The 25,636-nt window shown below is 41.2% G+C and overlaps 1 protein-coding gene across 1 annotated transcript in view; it reads right to left on the reverse strand.

The window, feature by feature from the left end:
• Window positions 1–11,648, reverse strand: part of LOC147635691 (Cyclophilin-like peptidyl-prolyl cis-trans isomerase family protein) — a 51,881-nt gene extending 40,233 nt beyond the window's left edge. The window contains exons 1-6 of the mRNA XM_086803093.1: window positions 11,424–11,648; window positions 11,007–11,030; window positions 10,797–10,884; window positions 10,433–10,525; window positions 10,209–10,241; window positions 10,045–10,101 (exon numbers count right to left, since the gene is read on the reverse strand). Coding sequence (XP_086659219.1) covers window positions 10,045–10,101; window positions 10,209–10,241; window positions 10,433–10,525; window positions 10,797–10,884; window positions 11,007–11,030; window positions 11,424–11,569 — 441 coding nt within the window. The 5' untranslated portion in view covers window positions 11,570–11,648. The remainder of the gene's footprint in view (window positions 1–10,044; window positions 10,102–10,208; window positions 10,242–10,432; window positions 10,526–10,796; window positions 10,885–11,006; window positions 11,031–11,423) is intronic.
• Between the last annotated feature and the right edge of the window lie 13,988 nt (window positions 11,649–25,636).

Below are 25,636 nucleotides of genomic sequence, written 5' to 3' on the forward strand. Positions count from 1 at the left end.
TGAATTAAGTGTGTTTGAAAGCAAAGAATTACAGAAGATACTTGATTCGTTTCAAGATGTATTTCCTAAGGAACTGCCATCAGGTTTACCACCTGAACGGGCAGTAGATCATCGTATTGACTTGATCCCTGGTGCTCATCCTGTGAGTATTCCACCTTATAGGATGAGCCAAGCTGAGGAAGATGAGTTGGCTAAACAACTCGCAGATTATTTGAGGATGGGCCAGATCCGTCCAAGTAAATCACCTTGGGGTGCACCTGTGTTGCTTAGGAGAAAGAAGGACAATACTTGGAGAATGTGTATAGATTACAAAAGATTAAACAAGCTGACTATTAAGAACCGTTATCCTCTCCCTAGATCAGATGACCTAATTGACCGGTTAGCAGGAGCGAAATATTTCACGAAGATAGATTTGCGTACTGGCTATCACCAGATACGTATTCATGAAAGGCATGTCGAAAGAACCGCCTTTCGGACTAGGTATAGCCATTACGAGTTTCTCGTATTACCTTTTGGGTTAACCAATGCTCCAGCCACTTTCCAGCAAATGATGAACGATCTTTTCGTGAACATTTAGGGAAATTTGTGGTGGTGTTCCTGGATGATATTTTGATATATAGCCGTACTCTTGAGGATCATGTCAGACACCTCACGATTGTCTTATCTATTTTGAGACAGAATCGACTATATGCTAAATTGAGTAAATGTGAGTTCTTTATGACCGACATCATTTACTTGGGACGCAAGATCACTAGAGATGGATTGAGCATTGACTATGACCGAGTTCAGAAGGTTTTGGACTGGCCTATACCGCGAACAGTGAAACAACTTCGTTCTTTTCTCGGTTTTGTAGTTTTTCTTAGGAAATCTGTACGGGAGTACTCTCAGCTCACACTATCGATGACCGACTTATTGAAAGGTCGTGGACGTAAGTCCAATCAGCCTATCACTTGGAATAACGATTTGCATATGGCCTTCAGACTTTTGAAAGATAAAGTCAAGGAAGCACCTATCTTAGCATTGCCTGATCCTAGTCGGCCTTATGTTCTTGAAACTGATACCAGTGACTATGCTATCGGGGCTGCTTTATTTCAAGATGGTAGACCGGTTGCTTTTGAAAGTAAAAAGCTAGACGACACTCAATCTCGTTGGGCAACCCTTGAGAAGGAGCTTTATGCTGTGATTCATGCTCTCAAGGTTTGGAGACATTATTTATATGGCTCCAACTTTGTGGTATTGACTGATCATCAGTCAATCAAGTATGTGTGTGATGCGGATGATTTGAGAGGCAGGAAAGTTCGTTGGGCAGAGTTAATGCAAGATTTTGATTTTGAGATCCGTTATCGGAAAGAGTCCATGAATAATATTGCAGATGCGCTTAGTCGGATTAGAGAGGTGAATACTTTGTCGTTCACCGAGATTTCTACTGACTTATTTCAGTCATTGAGAGGGCTTTGCAGGACTGATAGTTATTTTGGTCCATTTTGGCAGAAGATCCAGGACGGGAGCTCATTGATTGACCAAGACTCGGTGACTGCGCAGTCTACCATTCAGGCTGCAGGAGGTCAGTGGATGATTCGGAATGGTTTACTGTTCCGTAATGACAAAATTTGTGTACCACAGATTCCGGACATTAGGTCCAAGATTCTTAAGGAGTGTCACGACGCCCCTTCTGCTGGACACCCTGGGGTACACAGGACATTATCATTAGTGAAACACACTTTTTATTGGCCGAAGATGAAAGGGTATGTAGAAGATTATGTTCTCAAGTGTCAGATTTGTCAGGCAAATAAAGCTGAACGCTTTAGACAGGCTGGGTTGTTGCATCCTTTGCAAATCCCAGGTAAATAAGTGGGAAAGTATTTCCATGGATTTTATTACCGGATTGCCAAGAACACATCAAGGCCACGATTCTCTTTGGGTTGTGGTAGATCGCTTGACAAAAATGGCTAGATTTTTACCGACCCGGAAGAATATTACAGCTACGCAATTAGCTCGGCAGTTTATCGAGCAATTGTTTAGACTGTACGGGTTACCGCAGGACATAGTCAGTGATAGGGACTCTAAGTTTACGAGTGACTTTTGGAAACTTGTTTTCGAGAAGTTGGAAACAACTTTGAATTTGAGTTCCTCAGATCATCCTCAATCTGATGGCCAGACTGAAAGAGTGAATCAGATTTTGGAGGATATGCTTCGAGCATATGTATCCAAAAGACAAAGTTCATGGGAGGATTATCTTCCTATGTTAGAATTTGCTTATAACAGTACTAAGCATACGAGTACAGGGTTTAGTCCTTTCATGCTTATGTATGGTTTTCAACCTAGATCACCTGTTACAGTAGGATTCTCAGGACTTCAGCATGATGCAGCACGTAATTTTTTGCAAGATATGCAGGAAATGTTACAAGTTGCGAAGGAATCTATTAGAAGTGTCAAGACCGAGACAGGTTTTATTCTAATAGACATCGTTCACCTAGAGAGTTCTCTGAAGGAACGATCGTATATTTGCGAGTTCCGAAAGATTTCGAGACTTTACGGACAGGTAGATCTCCGAAATTATCCCCTAGATACTGTGGACCATTTCGTGTTACACGACGGATTGGTTCAGTTGCATATGAATTGGATTTGCCTTCTCATGTGAAAGTTCATCCTGTATTTCATGTCAGTAGACTTAAGGAAGTACTGGGTGGAGCAGATCAGTTAGTTACTCCTCAAGAAATTATAGATGTCCAGGACATGACATTTGTTCCGCACGAACCTGAAAAGATTCTTGGATTTCGTGAACGAAGATTGCGTCATACGCTTATCACGGAATACAAGATCAAGTGGAAGGATCGTGTTGAGGAGGACGCTACATGGGAGACACTGACTTCTCTTCAGAGAGATTACCCTGGCTTTTTAGTGAGCTCAGGAGTGAGCTCTTAGAGGAAGGGGAGTATGTCATGTGCACAGTGCGTATCTACCGTGTGCTATACGCATGCAAGACTAGTTTCGAGGCTTGGGGAAGCTTGGAACTAGGCAGGCTGATTGACGAGCTGAGTTAGGGATATACTAACGGGCGGGCACCCAAGTATGGACGGGCGGGCGGCCAAGTGTGGACGCCCGATGACCGGCCAAGAGCCTATAAAAGGGTGGCCAAGGTTAGTTATTATAATATAGAGAGTCTCGCGAGTTTGTGAGAGCTCTATGGTCTTGGAGCCTGGATCTAGTGCAGACGTGCACCTGCTTTATGCAGCCAAGGCCGGCAGAAATCTGGAGGCCCGCGAGGGCAGCTTCGCGGCGGTATGGGACGTCGTGAGGAGGAGATTGGTCGGTACGTCATCCTAGTTAGCTCAGCTCGTGGCTCGGTGGGGACAGCCAAGATTGTGGGCTTGCCCACGGCTGTCATGGTTGGGAGGTGAGTCAGGCCTGCACCCCCTTGCTTGTTTGTTGTTCGTTTGTTTGCAGGATTCGAGTTTCGAACCAAGATCGATCACGAGGGGATCCGTGGGGATTTGACACACAGAGTGTTGCTTTTGTAGGACACAGATCTGTGTGTGAATCCTCTGTGCTAAGAGGTCTTGTGGGCTGCCAGATTGGACATACAGGTGTATTCTCCTGGCTGGTTTTGTTGTACTCAGCTTTACATCTTTTTGAATTTGAATAAAGAAATACCGAAAGGGGCACCAAGCTTTGGGGCCAACAGGTGTCATTCTCATTTCAGATTTGGGGCACTCTAGCTCCAATTAAATTTGTTTTTATATCTGGACTACAAGTGGAAGGGTGACTGCTAGTCTACCGCACTTTGGTTTCTACCAGAGGCCGGTTTCACTCCAACACTCGGCGCAATTCTCAGGTGGACAGTTGCCACCATGCTGATCATGACCCGCCTCCTGTGAAAGACAAAAACAAACAAATAGCTTGTTCTGTTCGCATTTTTGAAGTTGTCAATACCCTTATGCTTAATGGCCAAAGTACCAACCCTGTTCCGGTGAATCTTTCCAAGCACGTCCTTAGTCTTCCGGGTTTTATTGGCGACCATCCCATCAATGTGCTGGTGGACAGTGGTTGTTCCACTAATTTTGTGGGCACTTCTTTGGTTCACAAGCTTCGCCTATAGACCCGACATTTTGTGGATGCTTTTCAAGTAGAGCTTGCTAATGGTTCCTTCCTTAATTGTAACAAAAAGGTGCAACAGCTTCAATTCCGGATTCAAGATTACCAAGATCATCTTAATTTTTCAGTGATGCCGTTGTCACATTATGACATGATACTGGGACAATCTTGGCTGTATCGATATGATCCAATGATCAGCTTTCGTTCTCATTCAATCCAGTTATACCATGATGGTCGAGAGCTAGAACTTCGTGGCCTACCCGACTCCAATTTCTGGTACATATGAAGATAAGTCTGGAACATGCGAATCTCCTTGAACATACTGTTTGAGCCAAGAAATGTGAAAAGTCGGATGAACCTTCCCCCATGAAGGTGGAAGTTCCAACTTGTAACTGACAACTGAATTTTTCTTAAGAATCTTGAAAGGCCCATAGAAGCGAGGTCGCAACTTTGGAAAAACTGACTTCACTGTTTTGTAGCGGTGAGGTGCCACATACAACAAATCTGCATGTCGACGATGCTTGTTGGCTTGTTTTTGATATTTTTGTTGCACATGGACCAATTTATCTCAAACTTGCACAAGCACACCTTGCATCTCCTGAACCAACTGATCTGCCAACGCCACTTTGTGTTGTAAAACAAAGTTTGTAGGCACAAGAGGAGTATGCACATATGCTACTTGAAATGTAGTTAATCCAATTGCTGCATGATGGGAATTATTATAAGCAAATTCCACGAGTGGCAAATAATCTTCCCATGATGCCAAACGGGATTGAATGTAATGTCGAATCATTTCTTCCAAAATCTGATTGACTCTTTCAATCTGTCCATCTGTTTGAGGATGATAGGCTGAACTGAACAACAAATTCGTGCCAAGAGATTTGAACAAAGACGTCCAAAAATGTCCACTGAACTTTGGATCTCTGTCAGAGATGATGGTCTTCGGCAAACCATGCAATTTGAAGACATGTTGCACGAACAATGACGCCACATCTGGGGCTAAAGCAGCTTTCTTGCAAGGAATGAAATGCGCCATTTTGGAAAATCGATCAACCACTACAAGAATCTGAGCATTGCCTTTGGATGAACGAGGCAAAGTGGTAATAAAATCCATACTGATACTTTTCCATCTCTCATTGGGAACTGGCAACAGTAGAAGTAACCCTTGAGGAAGTTGTCGAGAGGCTTTCATTATCTGACATGAATGACAAGCTTTGACAAATTTGATAACATCTTGCTGCATCTGAGGCCAGAAGTATGTAGCAGACAAGAGCCAATATGTCTTGTTGATACCAGGATGAGCAGCATAAGAAACTTCATGATGCTCTTGAATAAGAATCTTCCGCAATGAAGTATTGTGAGGCACACAAATGCGATCAGAAAAGAACAGCAATTCATCTATGATGGTGTAGGCTGCAAACATGTTCATTTCTGCAGGACTGGGATTAGAAGATTTGAGAGCACGAAACGCATCTCCAAAATCTCTATCAGTCAAATACTCATTTTTGAAACAAGCAGGGATTTCTATTTGTACATCTGTGATGGCAAAATTAGTGGCTCGAGGCATGCGGCTCAAAGCATCTGCAACCACATTCTGAAGACCAGGAACATACTGGATAATCATGTGGAAATTAGCCAAGAATTCAACCCATCAGCCTTGTCGAGAGTTCATAACAGGTTGAGTGAAAATGTACGTCAGAGATTGATGATCTGTACGTACAACTGAATCTGCTCCAAGAAGATAATGTCTCCAAGTTCGATAAGCATGCACAATTGCCAAAAACTCCTTATCATACATAGGATACCTGCTTTGAATGGCTGAAAACTTCCTGCTATCAAAAGCAATGACACGATCATTCTGCATCAAAACTCCACCAGAAGACCAGAAGCACGATCTGAGGCATCTGTCATTACATCAAAGGGCTGGGTGGGATCTGCAATGGCCAAGACCGGGGTTGTCGTCAAGGCATGCTTGAGATCATTGAACAATGAAGGATTGCTCAGCTTCAGAAGACCACTGAAGTTTGTCCAGCTTTGTCAATTATGTCAAAGGGGCAGCAATCTCTAAAAACCTATGCGATAAAAGTTAGCAAGTCCCAAGAAAGATCGAACATCTAAAATGGTGAGAGGCAAAGGCCAATCCACAATCGCCTGAATCTTCTTAGGATCTACTGCAATCCCATTAGCAGAAATGATGTGACCAAGATATTCCACATGGTTCTTGAAAAATTCGCTTTCTTGTTGATGTACAGCATATTGGAGTGTAGTACTTCAAAGACAATCTGTAAATGCTCTTTGTGATCGACCATAGATCGGCTAAAAACCAGAATATCATCGAGATAAACGATCACATACTTGTCCAAGTACGGCCCAAAAATTTCATTCATCAGGGTCATGAAAGTGGCCGGGGCATTGGTTAACCCAAAAGGTATGACCAAGAATTCATAATGGCCATATTTTGTCTGAAAGGCTGTCTTGTATTCATCACCATTACGGATACGAATTTGATGATAGTCGGACTTCAAATCAATCTTGGAAAACACCTTTGCACCAAGCAGTTGGTCGAACAACTCATCGATGCAAGGCAAAGGGAATTTGTTCTTGATTGTCAGCTTGTTGAGAGCACGGTAATCAATGCAAAGCCGCATTGATCCATCCTTCTTTTTGACAAGCAAAACCGGGGCTCCAAAGGGACTTTTGCTGGGGCGGATGTGACCTTTGTCCAGCAACTCGTGTAATTGCCTTTGTATCTCCTGCATAAGATCAATCGAGTGATCCATAAGACGACAAGGGGGCAATGTCGTCGGAAGATCATTCGGAAACAGATCCTGAAAAGGCCTGAAGAAGGGTTGCTCCAAGTAAGCAGTTGTTGATGACGAGGCTTGAGATTGCTCACTAGTTTCTACTTCAATCTCCCGTAACATGACCAAGGATGTTGTGCAGTTACGTTTGCGGACGAGGCGTTTGACTTACAGGGCAGAAACAACAATGATGGGTTTGGCACTGAAAAGGCCACGAAGTTCCAGCTCTCGACCATCATAGTATAACTGGATTGAATGAGAACGAAAGCTGATCACTAGATCATATCGATACAGCCAAGATTGTCCCAGTATCATGTCATAATGTGACAACGACATCACTGAAAAATTAAGGTGATCTTGGTAATCTTGAATCTGAAACTGAAGCTGTTGCACCTTTTTGTTACAATTAAGGAAGGACCCATCAGTAAGCTCTACTTGAAAAGCATCCACAAAATGTCGGGTCTGTAGGCGAAGCTTGTGAACCAAAGAAGTGCCCACAAAATTAGTGGAACAGCCATTGTCCACCAGCACATTGATGGGATGGTCGCCAATAAAACCCAGAAGACTAAGGACCTGCTTGGAAAGATTCACTGGAACAGGGTTGGTACTTTGGCCATTAAGCATCAGGATACTGACAACTTCAGAAACGCGAAGAGCAAGCTATTTGTTTGTCTTTGTCTTTCACAGGAGGCGGATCATGATCAACATGGTGGCAACTGTCCACCTGAGAATTGCGCCGAGTGTTGGAGGGTTTAGGTCGCTGAGGACATTCATACCACCGGTGATCACCAGAACAAATTGTACAAAGGCCTGGACGACTAGGTTGGGATGAAGTGGCAATCGATGAAGAGGTTTGCTGTCCTAAAGAGGTTTCTCGCTTGAAGTTGCGCCGATCATTGCTGCGACGGTCCTGTCGGGACCGAAGAGATGGACACCGGAGATAATGGAGTATAATCGGGGACGAAGATCTCGTAGTAGAATGTCACAGGAGGGCGCGTGGAGGAGATATTGTGGAGGCCATCCACATTGCACTCTGGAAGAAAGTGTACCAACTGAGGGTACCGTGACAGAAAGTACTCGAAATGAGCAAGGTGCAGTGGCTCGTAGGTGAGGAAAATAGTCCAGATCGCCCAAGTGTCGGGTTCGGTTACATGCGGGCTGCTGACATGTATGCGGTACACCTGTGAGGCCGGGGCTACTGGGATAGGAGAGTCCGGGAGACTTGAAATCCACCCAACATCGGTAGAAAGTGGCACCGATTCCGGAGTGGGGGCACGAGGAGGGCTGTGTTCGGGAAGAAGAGCCTCGGGGATCTCGTCGATGTAACTCAGGTAGGAGATGTGCATGTAGGGCTCCTCCGGAAAATTGTCCATGAAGCATGCACGTGGATGGCAAGAGCGCACACACAGTGTGGCGTGGGCAGAGCCGGGAGGGATGAAGGCGAACGTGTAGCTAGCGGCATCCTGACAGCCGAGGGGAGAATGGTCGCCGAATCGCCAACGGAAAGGGGGACGCTTCACACTCGCGTTGAATCGCCAACGGAAGGGGAGGTTCGGTTCACACTAGCGCACGCCCTTTTTTTATTATTATTAGAGACCCAAGTGCCAATTTTATTTATTTTTTTTAATGGTGTAAAGGTGACGGTGGCCTGGATCACGTAGCCGACCGGAGGAAGGGTGCGCCGCTTCGAAAAGGCGCCGCCAACTACTATGCGAAAAGGGGGAGGGCGGTCGATATTCGGCGGCGTGGGGCTCAGGGCCGGCAGCTGCACAAAGCGAGCTAGGGCTCACGGCCTGCAGCGAACGAAGCGAGGAGGGGGGTGTTTCATACTCAACAGAGAGGGGGGGGTTCCTGCCATGCAGCGAACGACTACCACCACCGGCAGCAAGGAGGGGGGTAATCCATGTATGCAGCAAGGGTTCCCTCTCTGAAACACACACGGTGCGTGTGGGTGTGGAAATTTTTATTTTTTTTTTACATCACCATGGGCAAAGATTTACACCAAGCCCACCATCGCTCCGCTGCTTCCATACAACACTGAGAAGAGGGGTGGACGAGGGAGTGGCGTGGAGAGGGTGAGGGCTTCACAACCCACGGGTAGGAAAAATTTTGCTCTGATACCACTGTGAGGATTATGTTGTTAATCTCTCATATTGTGTACTAATTACTACTTAAGTACTTAACTTAGAGAACAAGAGCCTTCAGGAGAACACTTGAGAGAAGATTGAATCGAATTGATTAAACTGAGTACAATAAGTCTCTTATATAGGAGATGAAGAGACACATTTGAAGAGGCATGTCCTCTGACGAAAGGACATGACCATAGACGAAAGGATATAACTTTAGGCTAAGGGATGTGTCTATTCGATGTAGAGGCACAACCATTCATCAAGGGATACAACCATTCGTCGAAGGGATGTGGCTATTCGATGAAGAGGTACATCCTTTGGCGAAGAGTCGCAACCAATCGAGGGTAGGGGTTCCCTTGGCTAGTTACTCTTTGCATCGGCAACAGGAATTTTTTTTTTCTTGAGCTCAAGAGTGAGCTCTTTTGAGGAAGGGGAGTATGTCATGTGCACGCTAGGGGCCGGCACATTGGCGAGCTAGAGTGTGATATATTGTGGAAGGACACGTGCTTTTTGGTCCGCTATTGATAGCGTGTGCTTTTTGGGCCTTCCTTCCCTATTTATTGGGGGGAGGGGTACCAGTTGGGCACACCCCGATGGATGGGGCACAAGAGTGCAGAGCACATGGAGCAGGAGCACCATCGCGTAGGAGGCCGTCGTCCTTGGGGGACAACCCCGGGTGGTAGAGTACACCGGATGAGGACGATGGCAAGGCACTCATGAGAGCATGACGCTCTAGCTCGTGGCTCGGTGGGGATGGCCAAGATTGTAAGCCTCGCTCATGGCTATCACAGTTGGGTGGCGAGTATGCCTACACCCAAATATGTTTCTTCCGCTTTACCTTCTAGGGTTAGGGTTTGTTGCTTTGTCTTGCTTTTCATGGCTGTTTTACATGTTTCCCTTTCGGAGAGATCGTGGGATTTGACAAGAGGCAAGAACAGAACTAGATGCAGGGAAGGTATAGAAATTTGTCTACCACACGTTAAACAATCAAGTGCAAGAGGAGGGGTCAGTATTCCTACCCCGAAAACAACGTGCTTGTTGTCTAACCAGTCACATTTGGCACACGTGATGAAAAACTGTGGCAAGTTTGCATAAGAAGCCCAAGTTAGAGTCTGAAAACTTTAGCATCAATACATGGTAGCTGATTGTACACAGAACCCATAAGGCAATTGAGAGAATTTACTTGACAGCCATTTGTACCAGGTCCGCTATTTGCCTGCAAAAGAAAAGATCAGATGAAAAATCAGGGAAAATATTGTTTTGATTAGTATAAAAGACAATTGCGCATCTTGGGGGGGCGGGGGGGGCGGGGAAGACAACAGCGCATGTCAAAGCAGGCATCTACAACCCTTGATCTAGTTACCAATATAATCAAGGCAATGAGAGATTTGTGGTAGAAAAACTCACCATGGACAGCAGACCAGGACCTGTATGCTTCGCAACAAAATTCTCGTCCTCAAATTTTGTCCCGTAAATGCTAACACATCCACTTCCATCTCCCTAGAAGAAAAAATTTACAATATTATAATGATGTGTTGAGAATAACGCATAGATAAATGCATACACTGCATACATACGTGCATATATATATACACGTGTGTGTGTGTGTGTGTGTGTGTGTGTGTGTGTGTGTGTACATATATATGTATATATACATATATGTATATATGTATGTATGTATACATGTACATATACAAATGCATGTGAATGTGTGCGTGTGTGCGTGTGTGTGACTGCCATTAGAGATTAAATAAAAAATAATCTATCAGACCTTCACAAAATCGCCTCCTTGAATCATGAAATCTTTGATAACACGATGTAAGGCACTGCCCTTGTACCCTACTGGAATGTTAGCTTTCCTGGTATACATGCATAGAGTTTCAAACTTTCGCCGCAGACGTGAAACTTGAGAAATGAAATTTCTCAATGATAACAGAATGAAGAAACTGATCGTCTGCACAGCACCAGACTTCAACAATACCTGTATTCTCCCGTGCAAAACTGCCTGCCACAACATGAGAGATAGTAAGAATTTTCAAAACTTGCAGCTGCAAGTTGAAATTGTTTGCTTTCTTTTTCAGCCACTTTAATGCTTGCAAGTGCAAAGAAACTGAACTGGCTGTGTAGAATTTCATACGCGTTTAAACCTTTCAATGAAGAACCCCAAATGCTGCGGGTGACTGCAAAGTTTCATTGAAAGCATCTAATCACCGGGGCAGGGTACAGAAACCCTTAGGGTTAACGGTGACCCGAGCTTTGAATGAAAGGAAGATGATAAGCATAAGGGTATCTTTACCGGTACTTTGCATTGTGGGAGATACATGTGGGGGGTACCCTTATTGATGAAACATGAAACCACCCAAGCCCTCGGAGCTCGCAAAAGAGCATGACTATTTACCTGAAGTTCTCGGCTGTGCGGGGAACGATGTCAGCGAAGAGCTCCATCTTGATGCGGCCAGCGGGGAGCGTGCCAATGGTCACATCGAAAAACACCACAGGGTTCTTAGGGTTCTGCGGTCGCACGTGCCACTCTACTGCAGCCATCTCCCTCTCGAACGAACGAAGAAGAACCGGTCTCTCCCTGGGCGTCGGCAACCGGTCCGACGAACATTGTATCGCCGATGAACTCTTGGTGTAAAGTGTGTCCGGACTGTATGCAGATGGCCGCCCGGACGGCCGACCATCTTCAAGCATCTTGCTCGTCCGTTTTGGCTTCACAAACCCCATAGATGGACATGGTTTATGCCATTTTTGTCCGTTTTTGGCTTCACAAACCCTATAGATGGACATGGTTTATGCCACTTTTTTTTTATTTTTTTATTTTTTAAAAAGTTTGGCGTTAGAGAAGAGACGGGCTTAGTACCCATGGGACCCCCCTTATCCCACAAATCAGGGGCAAGGCACATCAATCAGGTAGCCAACAGGGTTCGAACCCATAACCTGGGTTTTGACATCAAAACACCTTAACAACTGAGCTACTGCCCGATGATAAGTTTATGCCATTTTTGAATCGCCCACTCTTTTTAAAAGAGGCTCAAGGTTCGAAACTCTCTTGATCCCATTTTCATGCATGGCTACATGACGACCGCAAGCAATTCTTGTCGGTCACACTTTTTGTTGACAATGGCTGTGATTGGTGGACTACCACCTCGGATTTGCTTCACTAGTCCAATGACGGTTGTGAATGCGTATTTTTTCGGACAATGCAAAAAAGTTAAGCTAATTGTATTCCTTCATGTTCGAGCACTTGGCTAGACGTTTGTGAAAGGGTCCTAGATCCACCTTTGAGGTGGCTTCAATAGGTTGAGAGCACCATCCACAAAACAAAACAAAACAAAAAACATTTTTCTCAACAAATCACAAAACTTATATCATTTTTTTTAAGGTGTTTATTGAGAATTTGTAGATTTTGGAACTAAAATATAGCTAAAACACCTTAGATCTTGAAGATTTTGATTTTTCAAACTTGAGAAAATAATTTTTGCAAGGTAAAACAAAAATGTTGCCAATCCAATAAGGCCCCAAAGCGTTATTCTTGGGGCCATTAGTTAATACTTGTGTGATGCTTAGCCTTGCCCAGATCTGGGCCTCTGGGTGCTTTATTCAAAGCAACCCTCCTTCCCATTCCAAATGCCATCCTTAACATGTCTTGTGCATATTCCTGTGGGAGGCAGTGGAATGTAAGGGAATATGGTTCTGCATAACCTTATGTCTCTAGGTTCGGAGTTTCAAGCCCTATAGGGTCCAGGCTGTGCATGGCTTTCATAGCATTGATCACGTGCCCTTGTGGAACATCGAGGTTGGAAGTTGATGTTGGGACTGGTTCTTTACCTTTCCCCACATTCCATGCTCCTTCTTGTCCTCGTCTAGAGGAACTAGAAGTTGGTTTTGCAATGAGAAAGCATCCAAAATAGGACCCTTTAAGGGACAATACTCTCGCTTGCATTGTATGTTGTGGATTGGCTACATGCTCGTGATGGTGCTATGAAAGATACATGTCTTGATTACCACAAGGGAAGTAATGGAGCAACTTGGCCTAGGCCCCTGCTAAAGGCATTCCTAGCTCGGTATTGACACTTAGAGTTTGAAAAAGTGTGTCTAGCTTGAGCACTTCTAACTGGGATGAAACTTGATGGTCTTGGTCTTGCTCCCGCTTCCTCACTAGAGCTTTGCCCAAAGAGAGGATGGTTTGATCTATGATGGTGCTATTCACATTGAGCCTATTGGAAATTTTAGGGCTTGGGAGATCATGGTGCACGTATCTCCACCCAACTCTACATTTATTTATCTGGTCTTTCGAAATCCGAAAGCTCCTCGCTTAAGGTAGATTTAAAGAAAGCTTGCCTTATCATTAGAGAAGCACTTTGTTGATGAATTGAAGTCTAGGTGGGTTTAAGGAAGTATGGTTTGATCCACTACATTCAACCAACGACGACTAGGTGGGTTTAAGGAAGTATGGTTTGATCCACTACATTCAACCAATGACTAGGTGGGTTTAAGGAAGTATGGTTTGATCCACTACATTCAACCAACGACTAGGTGGGTTTAAGGAAGTATGGTTTGATGCAGTATGTTTAACAAAATTATCGTGTCCTTTTTCTTGGACCAAGTTTACATATCACATAGTTTTTCTTAGGGGAATCATTGAGTGGTTGGTTATAATTATATTAGAAAGTTTAAGCATGTCGGTAACGCGTTATTAGGAAATAAGGAAACGTTACAGTTTTGATATTGGGTCACATCCAAATAGAATCAGATAAGCTTACATTGCATAAATAAATAAATGAAATGTTTTTTTGTGTTAAGTTTTTTAAAAAACTTTTGCACGCTTTATTTTTGTTGGCTCAATGTTTAGTAAGCTCACGTAAATTTGAACAACTTGCCTCATGCAAATTTGGTGGACTCATGTCACATCTTGTTGGCCTGACATCATGTCTAGTTAGGTTCACATCTTGTTGGCCTAACATCATGTCTAGCTAGGTTCACATCTTGTTGGCCTAACATCATGTCTAGCTAGGTTCACATCATGGACTTGCACCGTTTTGGGGACTCACGTCACATCTTGTGGGGCTCACATCATGTCTAGCTAGGTTCACATCACATATAGTGGTGGGGACTTGCACCGTTTTATATGAAATATGGTTAGACATATTTGGTGAGCTTGTCTCTCATGTCATATTAGGGTAGCTAACGTCTAGTGCACTCACAACATTATGTTGGTAGGTTCACGTCATGTCTGGCTATTCTCATATCACATCTCGTTGGGCTCACATCATATATGGTTGGGACTTACTGGTTTTGGTGAGCTAGGCTCATGGTTGTCTAGTGTCTAAGTGGTAATCAGAGCCATGTACCTATGATAAGGTTGGTGAGTAGTAATAATTGGGCCTTAATCCTCATAATTGAGAAGGGTAAGAATTTTCCTTGGAAATTGAGGCTCTGGTATTTGGGACATGGGAAGGTGTGACCTTACAATTCTTCAAAGCGTGTTTAATGGCCTTGTATAATAGCCTAGTACAATATTAGGTGAAACTACCACTATGCTCACATTATGTCTCAGACTAGGCTCGCATCACATTTAGATGGGCTCACTGTGGGCTCATGTGACCAACTCGAGAGTTGTTTGGGCCTAGTTTATCTTAGTCTCTTGGACTTGTTTTGGGGTGTTTATTATTTCTAATGCAAGTGAAAATTAAATGTTTATTGGTTGTTTTTAATTGATTTTATGTGCTATAATGCTACCAAATGCAAATAATGTATAAACAGTAAAAGAAAATAACTTCCAACTATAACTCACACAATTGGAGCTTGTAGACAATGTTTTCAAAGTGGATGTCACTCCTAATTTCAATTACTAAGAAGCCTCTTGGCTTAATACAACAAAATCTAAGACTTTTGGGCCTAAATCTTATGTAAATGGCCAAGAAATTAGGGTTTTCCCCTTCCAACCAAAACCTACAAATTAAATGTCATAATGCAAAAAATTATTCAAAATAAGAATAAAAATAATAAAACAAACACTTCCAAGGCTATAAACCCTATGCCTTTTGGGTGTGACCTCCTAATCAACATCGAGAAATATTGGATGGTCCTAATAGCTTGGAATGGATGGGAATCAAAGCTAAGTCCTTAGGCTTCTCGCCAAGGGTGGAAAAAATAAATATATTCAAGTTAAGACATTACCTTATCTATGTTGAACCAAGTGTCATTTTGGGAGTTTTGTCATAGAGCCTTGAGAAGCAACTTCCTAGTTGTGGGTGTGCTAGCCCCGACACCTATATCCTCACTTCATTGTCACACCAGAGAGCTTCCATAGTAGCCACCATGAGTGTGGAGGAAGGGCTCTATCTACCTAGATGGAGACAAGAAGAGGTTTCCTTCACTATGGTTCTCACTTGGATAGAATAGGGAAGCTTATACAAGAAAGAAATCTACAATCAAACTTAATCAAGAAAAGCATCCATCTAGGAAGAGCTCTATCTACCTAAATGGAGACAAGAAGAGGATTTCCTTCACTATGGTTCTCACTCACATGAGGTGGATATAATAGGGAAGCTCATGCAAGGAAGAAACCTACAATCAAACCTATTCAAGGCAAGCATCCATCTAGCATGCATGAATCCATCGAGCATTGATTAATCATTGTGGTTCTCACTCTGAAGAGGTGGATAGAAGAGGGAAGCTCATGAAAGGAATAATCCTACAATCAAACCTATTCAAGCAAGCATCCATCAGGCATGCAAGCAATTTAATAAAACTAAAGCAACAAGCTAGAGAGTAGGGAGAAGAGGACTTAGCCGGCCATAACTTAAACGTACTCTATGGCCACTATGTCTAGTCTTAAGCAAGTATATACACAAAGTCTTTGACTTCCCTATTTGGCATTAAGCGCAGAGTAAGGCTGTTTCATATATTCTTGTGTCATCTTACAAAAGATAAGCTTCCATTACATACAAGCAATACATGCAGGTAATATGGAAAAGCAATGGGCAAAACCATGTTAGTCAGAGTGGTTAACACTAGACACAAAGATTGGCACTCCACCCTCAAGTCTTTAAGAGCCTTTAAGAGATTACATCATTATAGCATGGGAAACAATGCAAAATTCTTTAGTAAAGAAACTAGTACCATTTCTTTACTATAAAAGTAGAATTCTAGTATAACACTTTCAAATGTTCTATATGTGCTAAATATTAAGAGGAATCTCATAGAACGCCTACTAACTTTTTCACAGATGTAAGAAGACACACATGAAGCTAGCAACGAGGAGAAAGAGATAAACTCAAATCTAAGCCTACTCTTCAACTCCGCTATGTTGATCTTCGTGCAAAGATGAATAACACTAATTTTGGGGGGTTCTTCCTACTTCATTTCAAAAATTGATTTGGGCATATTTTCACAGGAATAAGGGCATATTTTCTTAGGGGTAAGGGACAAGGGCCACACTTTGAAAATTTTAAAGAATAACTTGCAATGTTTCAAATTGAGACTTGTTAGTCGAATAGGTTGGAGAAGCATTGGAGGAAGCATCTTCCTTGATGCTATATAATAACATTGCCTTCTTCAAGGTGAAGGCCATGAGTTGATAAACTTTTAGTCTGTCGCCTAGTGTGGACATTTATTAGTCCTTCACAAATGCCAGCAGCAAATACATCCAAGATCCAAGGAGGTCAATGAAGTCTATCATAAGAAGTTGAGGCTTTTGATATGACCTTGGTGGTGGTGGCACTAAACTCTTTAAGATTTCTAAAGACCCCTAGCCTTTGAAAAATATTTGTGCAATTAGGATTTATGGTAAAATTAAAACTCCCTCTACCACACTAAGTCCAATTGTAGCAAACTCAATAGCAGCAAAGGAAATCTTATCAAGTTTGTAACCTTGAATGTTGGGCTTAGTCCTACAACAGGAAAAAGACAAAGGTAAGTAACTAATATACAAACAAAGTCAAGGAAGTAAAATGGAGAGTTATCTAAGAGAGAAGTTGCTTACCAGATGCAAAGTTGGTGAACAATTTGGCTTAATGAAAACTTTCTCTACAGTAGAGATTTGGTCATGAGCATGAAAGAAGACCATTGCCCAAGACTCAGAACAAGTAACCTTTCTTTTAATTACTATTTTTGTAAGAAAAAACACCATATTTAACATCATCATTCACAAAGTGTGGTGCTTTAAAACCCTATGGCACATCAACAATGGCTAAAACATTAAGGACAAAACTGTGACAAAGCTCCCCATGTTCTCAACTCTGCCCTTGTGAACACACCAGCTACTAACAAGAGGATCATGTTGAAAATAGGGTTGCAAGTATGTGAGCGCGTGCGCGCACACACACACACAGTGGAGAAGCTCAAGGGAGCAGCACAGAATGAGATGATAGATAGATAATGAATGTGTGCTGTACAAAGATGATAAGTATACCCCAACATGGGTGTATACTAGCACGAGGGAAAAAGCCCTCCTAAAGAGGGAAAAAGTGGGCCGATTGGTCCTAGTTCTTCCCACACGTATGGCTACAAATCCCTCCCTACTAGGAGTGATGATGTGAACAAGGGGTGAGCTGACACTAAAAGTATAGATGTGCCAGGTTCTTTGGACCATGAGAGGGAGCCCAAACTAATCCCCAAAGGGAATTAAGTTTAAAGCTTTGCGATGAAAAGCTTTAAACTTTACTTGTGAGAGAGCCTTCGTGAATAATTTGCCATGACCTGTGTTTGCACATAAGCCAAGTTGATTTGTCTCGCAGGGTATCTCTTGTTGACATAATGATAATACACATCAATGTGCTTTGTGTGAGCATGAAAAACTGGATTTCTCGCAAAAATGCCATAGCGATCTGCCTGTGAGTAAAGATGGTAGTGTCTAAGGACTCTTTAATACCCAAATCAGTAATTTATAAGGCGTATGAGCCAAACACACTTAACTATACCTGTAAATGCTGCCTTGTACTCATCTTCACAGCTAGAACTGGCCACAGATCCTTTGGCACAAATTTTTTCAAAAAACATAATTTTTTTTTGGAAAGAGTATTCTTTTAGTTTTTCTGTACTTAGGAATGTACTTAAAGTGTTTTCTTTTAGTTTTATATCCTTCGGAATGTATTCTGGAAAACACATGACTTAACATCATGTGTACTCTAAATTCTTATTTTTGCACACTTGATTTCAGTAAAATGGCCATAGCTTTCTACCTATAACTCCGATTGCAAAACATCTTTAATGGATTTTGAGAGCAAAAGTGGCTCTACGCGGAAGACCTCCAAAAGTGTGACAAGGTGGGGTGGTCTAGAAGCCCTGGCGGTGTGATGGAGCTTTTTGTGTAGTTATTTATGCGAGGAAGAAGATAATGGTCAACTCTCAACTCTTGTTGGTATTTTGCAATACAAAGGCTCTCTCAAATGGATATTCTAGGATACCAACAAGTCAAACATGTTTCATTTGTTACCTCAAATCAAAGACCTCGTTTGTATTTCCAGAGATGCCTTTGACCAAAATTGAAGCTAAACCTTACCCTATAGTTCGTTGCTTTGATTTTATATTTTGAACCTGGTTAAAGGACCTTGATTTTATATTTTGAACCTGGTTAAAGGACTTTGCACAAACATCAAGTTTGTATTTCTAATAAAGTGCACTCACAAGGTTGGATTCCAGAATCCATCCCAAACGTTTAACTTTTAAAGCTTGTGTAATTTAAGATGCTAAGTGATTTTATATTTTGAACCTGGTTAAAGGACTTTGATTTTATATTTTGAACCTGGTTAAAGGACTTTGCACAAACATCAAGTTTGTATTTCTAATAAAGTGCACTCACAAGGTTGGATTCCAGAATCCATCCCAAACGTTTAACTTTTAAAGCTTGTGTAATTTAAGATGCTAAGTGTTAAAATTTAATGTGAAGAACTAATTTCGTTGAAATTCAAAAGTTTAAAATTTCAAGTTTTGTTAAAGTTTTTCTTAAACCCCTTTTATTCGTGATTTTACTTAATAAATGAGGCAAGAACCATCTCCTTTTTAAATGATCTTTTTTTAATTATAGATCTCCCTAGAATACAAAGGCCCCTACTTTGATTTTTCTAGTTTTTGCAACACGAGTGAGCAAGATGACAAAAGATAAAATACTTACGTAAAAAAATAAAACAAAACACTCAACTTTTCAATGGGAAGTACTTAGTTAAAATGTGTTCCCTGACTTGTCAAAAATGCCAAAAAAGGCTCCAAAATGCAAAAACGGCTCTTCAAGCTCTTTTGCTCTTTACTCCACTTGAGAGTGAGGATAAATGAGCCCTTCCACCCATTTTTAAGGAGAAAGAAATACTTTAAAAAAAATGAGCCCTTCCAAAATACAAAAACGGCTCTTCAAGCTCTTTTGCTCTTTACTCCACTTGAGAGTGAGGATAAATGAGCACTACTTCTCAAAGAGTAGCGAAAGCCACGTAGTTTAGTGTGATTGAGCGCAAGGTGAATGAAGCAATGTGGGCAATCCAAAAGACATACATTGGCAATAAAGTCACATGCAACAGAACTCCTTGTTGCGGTGGTAAGAGGTGTGGAAAACATATAGCCGGATCTGCAAAGGGTGTGCTCGCACCTTCATTCGAAGGGTATCGCAAGCACCCTAATGGTCTCATCAGACAATGGATGTTATTTTACCATGATCACATGCTTCATTGCATATTATGGACTCCTTACAGTGGTAAGAGGTGTGGAAAACATATAGCCGGATCTGCAAAGGGTGTGCCTGTACCTTTATTTGAAGGGTATCGTAAGCACCCTAATAGTCTCGTAAGACAATGGATGTGGTTTTCCCCTGATCACATGCTTCATTTCTATATTATAGACTCCTTGAGGTGGTAAGAGGTGTGGAAAACATATAGCCAGATCTACAAAGGGTGTGCATGGACACCAACATAGACCCAAAATCCAATCTGCCACCTAAGATATGGCCAATTGCTATGAGAATTAACCTTACAAACAAGGTCTATTCATTATGGGAAGGTGGATACTAGGTGGAGAGAAAGAATGCAAAAGGTGTCATCCCCACCCCGCCTATTGGCAGTGGGGCATCGATATCAGAGGAAGCGGCAAAAAAATAAAGGCTGCTGTGAAAATGAAAGCTAGGGTGGTAGAAGAAGTGTAGAGGCTGGAGAACAAGTATCAAGTTTTCAAGATCAAATCGCACGGGGACGATGCACATGTTGGAAAATACAATGTGCATGTGAAAGATGAACCATGTTGTATGTGTCTAGATTTTGTAGATATAGAATCCAAGAAGAAGCCTTATCTTGCATGCAAGCACTTGTACTTCATATATTTGCGTGTTCTTGGTTTGAGCCAGAACGAGAAAATGTTCGCAAGGTATCTCTTGCTGACATAATGATAATACACATCAATGTGCTTTGTGTGAGCATGAAAAACTGGATTTCTCGCAAAAATGCCATAGCGATCTGCCTGTGAGTAAAGATGGTAGTGTCTAAGGACTCTTCAATACCCAAATCAGTAATTTATAAGGCGTATGAGCCAAACACACTTAACTATACCTGTAAATGCTGCCTTGTACTCATCTTCACAGCTAGAACTGGCCACAAATCCTTTGGCACAAATTTTTTCAAAAAACACAATTTTTTTTGGAAAGAGTATTCTTTTAGTTTTTCTGTACTTAGGAATGTACTTAAAGTGTTTTCTTTTAGTTTTATATCCTTCGGAATGTATTCTGGAAAACACATGACTTAACATCATGTGTACTCTAAATTCTTATTTTTGCACACTTGATTTCAGTAAAATGGCCATAGCTTTCTACCTATAACTCCGATTGCAAAACATCTTTAATGGATTTTGAGAGCAAAAGTGGCTCTACGCGGAAGACCTCCAAAAGTGTGACAAGGTGGGGTGGTCTAGAAGCCCGGGCGGTGTGATGGAGCTTTTTGTGTAGTTATTTATGCGAGGAAGAAGATAATGGTCAACTCTCAACTCTTGTTGGTATTTTGCAATACAAAGGCTCTCTCAAATGGATATTCTAGGATACCAACAAGTCAAACATGTTTCATTTGTTACCTCAAATCAAAGACCTCGTTTGTATTTCCAGAGATGCCTTTGACCAAAATTGAAGCTAAACCTTACCCTATAGTTCGTTGCTTTGATTTTATATTTTGAACCTAGTTAAAGGACCTTGATTTTATATTTTGAACCTGGTTAAAGGACTTTGCACAAACATCAAGTTTGTATTTCTAATAAAGTGCACTCACAAGGTTGGATTCCAGAATCCATCCCAAACGTTTAACTTTTAAAGCTTGTGTAATTTAAGATGCTAAGTGATTTTATATTTTGAACTTGGTTAAAGGACTTTGATTTTATATTTTGAACCTGGTTAAAGGACTTTGCACAAACATCAAGTTTGTATTTCTAATAAAGTGCACTCACAAGGTTGGATTCCAGAATCCATCCCAACCGTTTAACTTTTAAAGCTTGTGTAATTTAAGATGCTAAGTGTTAAAATTTAATGTGAAGAACTAATTTCGTTGAAATTCAAAAGTTTAAAATTTCAAGTTTTGTTAAAGTTTTTCTTAAACCCCTTTTATTCGTGATTTTACTTAATAAATGAGGCAAGAACCATCTCCTTTTTAAATGATCTTTTTTTAATTATAGATCTCCCTAGAATACAAAGGCCCCTACTTTGATTTTTCTAGTTTTTGCAACACGAGTGAGCAAGATGACAAAAGATAAAATACATACGTAAAAAAATAAAACAAAACACTCAACTTTTCAATGGGAAGTACTTAGTTAAAATGTGTTCCCTGACTTGTCAAAAATGCCAAAAAAGGCTCCAAAATGCAAAAACGGCTCTTCAAGCTCTTTTGCTCTTTACTCCACTTGAGAGTGAGGATAAATGAGCCCTTCCACCCATTTTTAAGGAGAAAGAAATACTTTAAAAAAAATGAGCCCTTCCAAAATACAAAAACGGCTCTTCAAGCTCTTTTGCTCTTTACTCCACTTGAGAGTGAGGATAAATGAGCACTACTTCTCAAAGAGTAGCGAAAGCCACGTAGTTTAGTGTGATTGAGCGCAAGGTGAATGAAGCAATGTGGGCAATCCAAAAGACATACATTGGCAATAAAGTCACATGCAACAGAACTCCTTGTTGCGGTGGTAAGAGGTGTGGAAAACATATAGCCGGATCTGCAAAGGGTGTGCTCGCACCTTCATTCGAAGGGTATCGCAAGCACCCTAATGGTCTCATCAGACAATGGATGTTATTTTACCATGATCACATGCTTCATTGCATATTATGGACTCCTTACAGTGGTAAGAGGTGTGGAAAACATATAGCCGGATCTGCAAAGGGTGTGCCTGTACCTTTATTTGAAGGGTATCGTAAGCACCCTAATAGTCTCATCAGACAATGGATGTGGTTTTCCCCTGATCACATGCTTCATTTCTATATTATAGACTCCTTGAGGTGGTAAGAGGTGTGGAAAACATATAGCCAGATCTACAAAGGGTGTGCATGGACACCAACATAGATCCAAAATCCAATCTGCCACCTAAGATATGGCCAATTGCTATGAGAATTAACCTTACAAACAAGGTCTATTCATTATGGGAAGGTGGATACTAGGTGGAGAGAAAGAATGCAAAAGGTGTCATCCCCACCCCGCCTATTGGCAGTGGGGCATCGATATCAGAGGAAGCGGCAAAAAAAATAAAGGCTGCTGTGAAAATGAAAGCTAGGGTGGTAGAAGAAGTGTAGAGGCTGGAGAACAAGTATCAAGTTTTCAAGATCAAATCGCACGAGGACGATGCACATGTTGGAAAATACAATGTGCATGTGAAAGATGAACCATGTTGTATGTGTCTAGATTTTGTAGATATAGAATCCAAGAAGAAGCCTTATCTTGCATGCAAGCACTTGTACTTCATATATTTGCGTGTTCTTGGTTTGAGCCAGAACGAGAAAATGTTCATCCCCAACCTATCCTTTCAGACTTGGAGCTCTAAAATGCCTATCCTAATTTAGACCATTGAATGCATGGAATTTCACATGCTAAATTTTATCATTTCATGTCCTATAGTATTTTGGGACTTTTGTAACCTCATTGGAAATAACCTCATTATAGAGGGTTCGATTGTGCAATATCTTTCTTTTTCCCTCTCCCTCTCTCTCTCCCCCCCTCTCTCTTTCTCTCTCTTAATAGAGGGAATGTGTATGAACTTTGTGATCTTGTTTCCAAGCAAAGTTTGTTAAGCTTCTCATATTGCATTATGAGTTTAAAGTTGAGTTTTGTTGAATATTATTAGTCCATTGCATTTTCAAGTAGGTATTGTATTGCATAATGTGGTCTTCTACTATTGATGAATGGTAATCGCATTAGGAGCATTAAATGGTTTAGAAATCTTAGGGAAATGAGAGGGGAACAATGAGGGAGAGAGAGAAGCAAGGTGGGCCACAAACTTGGGAGGTTCACCTAAAAATATGTAAGTATAGCACATGAGTTTAAATGAAGGTGTTTTTTATTTCAAAAATTTAAGGTAAATTTACAAAAATACATTTATAGAAGTGGTTTTTTAATTGATTTAAAAAAAAACCCGTAATCCTGTAAAGAAAAAGGGGTCATTTTATTCATAAGAAATTCAAAGGTATGGGGTTTTTAAAATACCCCTTGAATGCCCGTGGTACATAGGGTTTCTTAGTGGTGTACCCCCTGAGGCCACAAATCAAATGAAGCCTTTAAGCAAGCAAGAAAGCTTTTCTGAAATTGCAAGTATAAAAAGAAAACATATATACTCGCTCTTCCCCAATTTTTTTTTGGAAAGATGCCTTTATTATTGTAATCTAGAAAATGAGGAAAGATGCCTTTATTATTGTCATTAAAAAAGAAAGGTGTTTTTTTTGTTTGTTACAAAATTACAAGAAATATCTCTTTATCCACCTCTCCCATGCCTATAAATATAGAGATAAGCTCCATAGCAGCTTGTTAATTACCATTTAGCTAAGTGTTGTTAGTAGAGTACACCACCCACAACCCTCCTACATATTTCTTGTGATGGCCTCATCAAATGTTAGCATTGAAGTTGTTGCTAGGTGTATTGTGAGGGAGGCCACCAATGCGGAGGTCAAGCAAAAGACCATAAATGTCGCACAAACATGGAAAGGTCTCACATCCTTACCACTTCTTGGTAGTGATGATGATATTTCTCAAGTGAAGACCAAAGTGGTGGGCTTAATTGTGATATGGCGAGCCAATGGTTTTATTGATGATGTTTCCAAGCGTCTCTTACTTGAGGAAGTGTGGAAGGGAACGAACTTCGTTTGCTTACTTTGTGTGTTCACCCCGGAGTACAAAGCAAAACCCATGGAAGTAAACAAGATTGTGTACTTCTTATTAGTATCTTACATACCAAGACTGAACAACAGTTCTGACTGAATATATTTGGAAGTTGTATGTGAATGAACTTGGTTTTATTTTCACTTGGAGGAAATAAGCTTAATTTAGAGGATGTAATGTTGACACGTTTTTCTCTCTCTCACTCCCTCTCCCTCTCACTTAATGTTGTCATGTCTCTCTCTCTCTGTTTCTCTCCCACTCTCTTCCTCCCTCTCTCTCTTGGAGGAAGAGAATCTTTTAGGAATCTGCTTGCCCAATTCTAAAAAAGCGCTCGCTAGGAAATGCTCATAAAAAAGCGCTCGCTAGGAAATGCTCATAAAAAAGCGCTCACTACTAGGAAATGCTCATAAAAAATCCCTCGATGGCTCTTTATAAGCAAAAGATCCATTATACCATGTAAAGATAAGGAAAGAAAAATATTGATTTGTGGGGTGGATGGAGGGTGGATGGTTCTCTATATTCAAAAGATCCATTATACCATGCGAATTCTCCCTTTCAAAGTTGATCATCCTTGGAGGTATGTTGAGTTAGGCTAAGTGCAGCTCAACAAGCATTGCAAAAAGAGCAAGTGAGGTGCTCAAAGTTGTAGGAAGTGAAGGTTCTTACTAACAGACAACAACAACTATCTTACTATTGGAGATCAATCATTGTTTAGAAATGTTAGCAAATTGGACTAGCTGAAAGGCCTTGAAGATGATAATAAATATTTGAGAACAATTCAGTGATAACTAGCAAACAAATGAAAGAAGCATTTGATAGATTCACTAGGGTAATAATAGAGAAAGAGGCAGTTGGTTGCAATGATCAACCTTGTAATGCATGGTGGTGCATAGAAAACGTGAGTGAGCCTTAACGTGACTAAACTATATTTTAGATTTTGTAGTCATCTAAATGTAGATAGGAATTTTCTAATCCTTATATTTCTTTACAAGAATTTATTCATGGATGCAAATAGAAAAGGTGGAGATGAAGGTTTAAATCTCTTAAAGGCATAATATTTAAAGTAGTACTATATATTCTTAGAGATCCACAACATAAGAGGCTCTAACAACATGTTGCCCGTTGCATGAAGTCATAGGTGATGTCTTGGGATGTAGATCAATTTTAGGTAGCACGTGATACTCTTGGAGTTTAGCTTGTTAGCATGTGAATGCACTCTTAGCATTTAGAACCTTTCATTTTACACTATTGGCTCTTGATAGCGCTTTACGTGCATGGAGGAATTATAACCACT

The sequence above is a fragment of the Cibotium barometz genome, chromosome 9 (genome assembly GCF_041138505.1).
Source record: "Cibotium barometz isolate CiBa-2024 chromosome 9, ASM4113850v1, whole genome shotgun sequence".
NCBI classification, from domain to species: domain Eukaryota; kingdom Viridiplantae; phylum Streptophyta; class Polypodiopsida; order Cyatheales; family Cibotiaceae; genus Cibotium; species Cibotium barometz.